Source organism: Psittacula echo (assembly GCF_963264785.1).
Source record: "Psittacula echo genome assembly, chromosome: 2".
NCBI classification, from domain to species: domain Eukaryota; kingdom Metazoa; phylum Chordata; class Aves; order Psittaciformes; family Psittacidae; genus Psittacula; species Psittacula echo.
Genome location: NC_137737.1, coordinates 40,661,790 through 40,669,799, shown reverse-complemented (window position 1 = coordinate 40,669,799; position 8,010 = coordinate 40,661,790). Strand labels below are relative to the sequence as shown.

The 8,010-nt window shown below is 48.9% G+C and overlaps 1 protein-coding gene across 1 annotated transcript; it reads left to right on the top strand.

The window, feature by feature from the left end:
* Positions 1-2,110: 2,110 nt before the first annotated feature.
* On the top strand, positions 2,111-6,933 carry SKIDA1 (SKI/DACH domain containing 1). The gene has a single exon (XM_080639537.1). It carries the CDS (start codon positions 4,133-4,135, stop codon positions 6,617-6,619), a length of 2,487 nt encoding a protein of 828 aa, XP_080495663.1. The 5' UTR covers positions 2,111-4,132; the 3' UTR covers positions 6,620-6,933.
* The last annotated feature ends 1,077 nt before the right edge of the window (positions 6,934-8,010 follow it).

Genomic DNA, 8,010 nt, shown 5'->3' with positions numbered 1-8,010 from the left:
ATTACTTCATTGCAGGAGGAAGAGGTCAGGCTGAATTGCACTGGTATTTAAACATAATCATGCTATGAAAATAAATCAAAACATGTAAAAGGAGTATTTTAAGTGTTACACACATTGCTTTCTGGAACGACATGGTTAAACACTTCCCCGCGAGCATATGTATTTTAACACAAGTTTACAAAAATGAAAGTATATGATTTCCAATAAAAGGGAATAGGTCTACAGCGAGGTATTATGAATATTATTTTGCTCTTTCTTTTCTAATGAGGTTTATCCTTCCGCCAGACAGCTTCAAGACTGAAATACTACTGACTATAGAATGTAGATTGCAGATTGCACGCTACTCAACGTGAAAAGGAGCACATTTGATTGATAGTTTCTGTGTGTGTGTGTGTGTGCCTATACACACAACTCTCTGTAGTTGCATGTATATGTGTTTGGCAAAACGGGCATCTCGGGCAGTCCTTATCTCAAGAAATATGAGACAAACATCCATCCCTTTAATCATGTTCATCTTTGATCACTGGCAAGGGTGACACAGTCCACAAAATTAACAAAGAAACTCCCTTGCTTTTGAGGGATAGCTACATGTACATCTGGGTCTGCAGACACATGCACCACGGACACACGGACACGCAGGCATCCACCCCATCTCCCAGCAAGGAAATTATTGCATAACTTTCCCTGTAATTGATACCAGACACCTTTAATTTTTCATTTTCATTCTTTGGGCCGGCTTTCACGTTAACAATCTAAGCTGTAAATGTTGGTGGCTATTGATCGCAGTCCCCTGTGTGCGTGCAAATCCATTTTCAAGTCCCCTGCCTGCTCAGGAGTGGGAGAGGCCCCTTGCACACGCATATGTGTGTGCTTGTGCAAAGGGCCTCGCCGGCTCCTGCGCAGGATCTGCTCCCAGCCTGCGTGAATACGACCCCGCATACACAACGTGTGCTCATGGCCAAGGGAAAGCACGCGCGCACACACACGCACACAAAAAAAAGCCACAAACGATGGAGAAGTAGAGAAACAGAGGTCTCCGTGAGAGATGCGGAGTAAGATCTGCAGCCCAAAGTGTGTGTAAGTAGCCGAAAGGATGTGTATGTAGGTTGGGCGCCTGGCAATTCCCAGGACTTACAGTGGGGCTCTGCCTGACCCCCCGTGCCCGTGGCCGCACCTTTCGGGGAACCCGGGGTTTCCCACCGGTTCTAACCGTCTGGTAGCGCCGAAATGAAAGAAACACACAAAGAAAAGGCGTTTTTTTAATGAGTTGCCGCATCCCGTTGCCGGGCTGTCACCGGCAGCGCGCGGGAGCCCGTGGCTCCTTGCCTGCGGGCGCACGCGTGGGGTTACACGAGAGCCCAACTGCCAGGCTGAGAACGGGCTTTTCAGCTCATATCGGGGGGTTTGGTAATGTCTTGTGAGCAGCTTTCTCGGAGTTTACTGTTCCTTTACTGTTGACTCCATAGCCTTAACCTTAAAGCAGGGGGAGGAGAGCAGTGGGGAGGGGGTGGGGGTGTTGGCAGCATATAAGTACATCAGGAGGAATTTTTAAACGACCGTATTGTCTCTAGCTCTAGAAAGACTGCGCTGATTTCTTTTTAGCGCCAGCAGCTGTTTTCTCTCGCAACTTTGCTTTCAGCCTCGGCAGACGCCAGGGTGGCTCTCCCACGGGCGAGGAAGAGGAAGGCGAGGCTGGGGGATCCCGAGGCAAGGCGAGGAAAGGCGAGCTCCGCGGATGGTGTTGGCTGCGCCGAGGCATTGTTCGCTGCTGCCTCTCGGTTACGTTTAAAGGCTGAAATATCACGAGATCCACTCAATGATCCTTTTCTAATTCGAGGGACAAAATGTAATTTGCCTTAGCTCTGCTTCCTCGGATGGGAAGGCTATCCCCGGGTTCCAAGGGATGAGCTAGGCACCGCGGTTCGCACACACATGGATTAAGTTGAACAGCGGCGGCTACATCTGCGCTGGGAGCAACAGTAGTCCAGGGCTGACTTTTCAAATCTCAGCCCTCCGAGTTAGAGGCTCCCTTGAATAGACTTCCTCCATTCCCGGATGCACTTCTCCAAATTCTCACTTCTTTCTAGAATTCCAGCGAAATTGGGGGCTCGCCTGCATTTCGCTTTGACGTGCAAACCCGCGGTTTTTACAGAGTGATTATGAGCTTTCTTTTAGCTCTACCTGACGGGGTAACACGAACTCCACGCACCATCTTGCCAATACGCAGAGTGGATATTGACGTTTGGGACTGAAGATTTTTTATTTTTTTTTTATTATATTATCATTATTTCCTCCGTCGATTTTTCCCCCCAAGTCCCAGAAATATGAGCTGTCTCATTCATCTCTCGGATATGTCTCTTTCTGGATGTGCGGCGATACCCAAATGTGCTCGTGTTCGTACACAGCAGAGCACTGGAGGCACGGCAGAGGTTGGCGATTTCTTTTTTCGCGGCGCCTAACGTGCAACCCGGGAGGAGCATCCGCACACACACACACACCCCGGTGCCACGGGAGAGGCGTGCGGCCATCGCGACATTGGCGAACCCCCCCGATCCTGACACTCGACTCGTTTCACGTCCCTAAGAAGAGGTTAAACCTCCATGCTGCTCCTTCAAATTGATTTTAAGGGGCTGCTCTCAATGGAACATCAAAAAGCTGCGGCAGGGCTACTCCGAGCGGAATATACGAGCTGCAAGGGAGCAGCATCCTAGCCGCTCGCAATACCCTACATTGTGTGTGCCAGCACTTTTTTGTTATTACGTAAAGGCTCCTGGAAGCACCTTGGATATTTTGCATTCTCTTTTCTCTTCTGGAAGCAATCAGCACGCAGGAATCCTGACGTGGGCTTCGGGACGACAGGACATTCCAGCTCGGGATCCAGACCGGTTAATCGTGAAAAGTGTATACATTTCTGGCTTACCTATGCTTTGTTATGGGTCTGACGTGAGCCCACGTCCTCCTCCCCCCCTCCCGCAATATAACAGGCAGAATTTCAGCTAAAAGTGTTACAGTCTCACGGTGAGGAAACCGTGATATTCAGACAGCAAAATAACCTTAGTCCCCGGCTGTAAAAAAAAAAAAAACCCAAACAGCTAATTAAGCCGAAGAGGAAAATCAAGGGAAACTCGAAAATGTAAGTATTCCCTCTCCTTAACAGCCAAGCATTTAAGTTTGGAGCCTCAGCAAGGGAAATACCGGGCTGCTCGGCACGTTTTCGCTAAGCTTCATTTTCCACACAATGCAGAATAAAATGCTAGTTTAAAGCGGCCACGTTACCGAAGGATTTTCCACCGCTACCGGCAGACTTACGTCCTTTAAAATCACGGCATACACAAAAGAGCAACGTTTGTCCAAAATAGGCTAAAACTACACGGAAGGAGAAGGGGGAAAAGCGTACAAATCCATCCTCAGAAGCTGGCGACGAGGAAGTCGGAGAGGTCTGAGTGTGTTTGAGCTCGGATTGTTTAATAGAAAGATTTATATACTAACTGTATTATTTACTTTGGGAGGGGAGGTGGCAGTATAAGGGTATGCTAATTAGTGGGAGATTTTTTGGGGGAAGGGGTGGAATATCAATTTTTATTGCATCACCTGTCAGGAGTGTCCAATCAGCGTTGGCTTTAGGGGAATTAATTGATGAAGGTGTCTCCGGACGAGCTCACTTCACTCTGTCATTTTATTTGTAGCTAAAGCAGCGGCGGGAATAGCAGCTGCATTTCTTTTCTCTTCCTCCCTTCACATTCCATTATCATAGTTTCCAATGGAAAAGCAGGGAATGAAAGGGAACAGGTACTGATCTTCAGCAGCAACTTAGAGAAACACTTTGGCAAACCTGATTTTTAAGATTATCTATTGATTGTAGCCTCACGGTATTTTTTTTTTTAATTTATAAATTTTTTTTCAATTTCGTCTAAAGTTTGGCACTTCACTCACCAGGAATAACAGCCTTTGTTATATTTTATAAGCAGGATGCCTTGAGACAAATACAGCATCTGGCTGAGGATTGTGTGTGTGTGGCTTTTTCTTTTTTTTTTTGGTCCTTTTTTTTTCCTTTTTTTTTTTTTTTTCCCTTTTTTTTCCCTCCACCTCTCTCTCACTCTCTGCAAATGCTGGGAATAATTTAATTCACGAAATGGGAGACCTGAAGTCGGGTTTTGAAGAGGTGGATGGCGTGAGGCTCGGCTACCTCATCATTAAAGGAAAGCAAATGTTTGCACTCTCCCAGGTTTTTACAGACCTGCTCAAAAACATCCCGCGAACTACCGTGCACAAGCGAATGGATCATTTAAAAGTAAAAAAGCATCACTGCGACCTGGAGGAGTTGAGGAAACTCAAAGCCATCAACTCCATCGCTTTCCACGCCGCCAAATGCACCCTGATCTCCAGAGAGGACGTGGAAGCCCTGTACACATCCTGCAAAACCGAACGGGTCCTTAAGACGAAACGGAGGAAAATCAGCCGTGCGCTGGCAGCCACCGACCTCCGGCAGGAGCTCGCACCCACCGACCCCTTCTCCGGCTTCTGGAAGGAGAACAAACTTTGGCTGGGCCTGCGGGACCCTCCCCGGCCCCTGCTGCCCGTCAGGAGGAAAGCTTTGCGTCCGGGGGACACAGCCTTGCTACCGGCCTCTCATCTACCTCACATTTTTAGTAAATACACTGGCCACAGCTACCCAGAAATCGCTCGGGCGCCTTGCAAACCCCCCGTAAACTATGAAACAACGCCGCCGGCGGGCAGCTGCGCGCCCCTCCGCTCCCGCCCCCCACCCGCCGCCGCGCCGCGGCTCCCGGCCGCCGGCCCCCCGCCCCTGCCCGCCCGCTGCCGCCGCCGCCGCCTCCTCCACGGGGCGGCCGCGGCCGCCGCCGCCGCCGCCGCCGCTCTGGGTCCCCCCGGCGGCGCCCGCCGGACCCTGGCCGCGCCGCGGCCCTGCCGACCCCGCGGCGGCCCGCGGCTGCCGCTGCTCCGCGGCTTCGGGCCGACGCCGCCCGCCTTCCCCGAGAGCGGCAGCAGCGACTCGGAGTCCAGCTGCTGCTCCGGCCGCGCCGCGCACGACTCGGACTGCGGCTCCAGCCTCTCCAGCTCCAGCGAGGGCAGCTCGGAGGAGGAGGACGAGGAGGAGGAGGACGAGGAGGGCAGCGGCGCCACAGACTCCAGCGAGGGCAGCTCGGAGGAGGAGGAGGAGGAAGAGGAGGAGGAAGAGGAGGAGGAGGACAGCACCTCGGACTCCGACTCCAGCTCGGTCTCCAGCCAGGTCTCGGTGCAGAGCATCCGCTTCAGGCGCACCAGCTTCTGCAGCCCGCCCGGCGTGGTCCACGCCAACTTCTTGTACCATCTGGCGGCCGCCACCGCCCCTAGGCCCCCGGCCTCGGCGGAGCCCGGCGGGCTGCCCGCCCTCCGCGGCGCTCCCGGCGGAGTCAAGCCGGAGCTGCCGGAGGAGTGGGGCCGCCCCGGCTGGGCTCCCGCCGCCCCGGCACTGCGCTGCTCCGGCGGCCTAGGGAGCTGCTTCTCGGAGATAAGAAATGATAGGGTATCCGAGATCACATTCCCACACTCTGAATTTTCCAATAATGCCAAGAGTACTGACCTAACAATTAACTGTGTTGCAAAGGGGGCCTCTTCACCTAGCCCAAAGACAAACAATGCATTTCCACAACAAAGAATACTCAGAGAGGCAAGGAAATGCCTTCAAGCAACTACTACACACCGTGCAGATAACAATACAATAGCTGCTAGGTTCTTAAATAATGATTCTTCATCAGCGGCAGCAAATTCAGAGAAAGATTCCAAAATCCCTCATTGTATTGAATTTGCCACGGATTTGCCCTCTTTACAAACGGCTCCTGAGGAGGATGCTGCTTCTCCAGGGGTAGCAGCAGCAGCAGCAGCAGCAGCCGCAGTTGAGCTCCAGTGCACTGATACAGGCAATAAGGCATTGCCTTTCCTGCACAGCATTAAAATCAAAATAGAGGACAGCAGTGCGAACGACGAGTATGAGCCCGATCTTACAACACATAAGCTAAAGTGTGAGTGCAATGATACTAAGGATGAGTTGTACGGTGTGACTGAGGGTAATAACCAGGACGCTTTATTAACAGCCAAGGAAGATTCTGCATGCACTGAGAAAGAAACCACTTCCTTAAACCTGCTGACTCAGAGTCAGGTCCTCTCATGCACTTTAGGTACTCCAAAACCTGAGGATGGGGAGTATAAATTTGGAGCAAGGGTGAGAAAAAATTACAGGACACTGGTTTTGGGAAAGCGACCTGTACTGCAGACTCCTCCAGTCAAACCAAATCTGAAATCAGCTCGAAGCCCACGTCCTACAGGTAAACCCGAGACACATGAAGGAACACTGGATGATTTTACAGTTAACAATAGACGCAAAAGGGTAGCCAGCAATGTAGCATCAGCAGTGAAAAGGCCATTTAATTTCATGGCAAATTTTCCCTGTCCACCATCACTAATTATTGGCAATGATGGGGATTTGTTGCCAGCTTATTCCTTAAACACCACTAAGGATTCCCAACCACCTCACAAGGCCCATCCTGTATGGAAATGGCAGCTGGGCGGTTCTGCAATACCTCTTCCACCTAGCCACAAATTCAGGAAATTTAATTAATAAAATAGTTTGGAAAATATTTTCTCGAACCACCTTTAACTTTCTTACTTTTTTTGTTTTTCTTTTTTCCTTTTTTTTTTTTTTTTTTTCCTTTTTTAACTCCGCAGGATGGTTTGTACAAGGCCATTAATGCTATCCCCACTTTTGGAATCCTGTTTTTATCACATTGTGAAGACAGAAACCGGATTACTGTTTTCCTTACCATTACAACAGTGGGGTTTTGTTTGTTTTGGGGTTTTTAATTTTTTTTTGTTCTGTTGCCTTTTTTTTTTTTTTTTTTTTGTTACATTCCACAGAGTACTTCAGGCTAAAGACTCAAGTTAAACTCAGTTATTATGGTAGAGCTGGAACACTTTACTGTTTAAATGCTAATAATGCACCAGTACCTCAATTCAACTGCTGCAAATAAATGTCAAAAGGTTGAATAATAAATATTAGAATGAGCCATTAAATTTATGCACTAGATTTCAAAAATGGAAGTCTAACTGTTAATTCAGTTAAAGTTTGTTAAGTTCCATGGTTGCACAGTAAGGGTTCGTGATAATTCAATGTGGCAGCAGCCTACTTTTCGGGAGCTTTGTTTTCGGGTGCAGGGGTGTCTTTTTCCAAGAGCAGTTGCACTTACTCCTTTTTCTCTGGTTGGGAAAGGCTGGGGTCTGCCTGCGAGCCCAGCGCTGGGAAAAGCTGCCTCCTCTGGAACCAGTAAATAAATGTGGAATTCTATTTTGGGTAAAAGGGTGTCTTTTTACTTGTACAGCCACTCTTTGCAATTGGGAAGCCTTTTTGTTTCACCCAGAGGTCTTAAATAAGGTTACTGTTACCCACTAATGTCATGCTTAGGTTGTGGTCTGAACATGCCCCTTACAAACTTGCAAAGCAACTAAAATACTTGCCCGGCTCACAGTACAATTTATGGTCCAGCCCCTCAAGCCGGCTGGAGGAAATAGCGAAGCAGTAAATACAACACAGAAAGTGAAATGAGAGGCCGTGAGTGGAGAGAATACCCAAAATGAGAAGACCGTGTTACTCATAGCTTTTTTGGCACCAATACTCAGGCGTTTCAACCGTGTTACACTTCCCGGTTCTACCCTCATCTCTTGAAATTTGTGGTCGTGGGGTGGTTTTTTTGCCATGCCATCCTCCCGATGGAGCAGAAACGTTTCTACTGCACGTGACAATCAAAGGCAATTCTCTATATTTGCACTTAATATCGAAATAGTCGAACAGGCTGACTTCTAGAGTCTGGCCCTCGGTAAGACATGCTGGTATAATATATTGTGATGATGGAAGCAGTAAATCAAAATTATGGAAATTTGCACTGTTGAAAAGCATGCTTTAGCTTTATTTTCAATTAAAAACACTGTTTAAAAAAAAATAACCCTGATTCCATA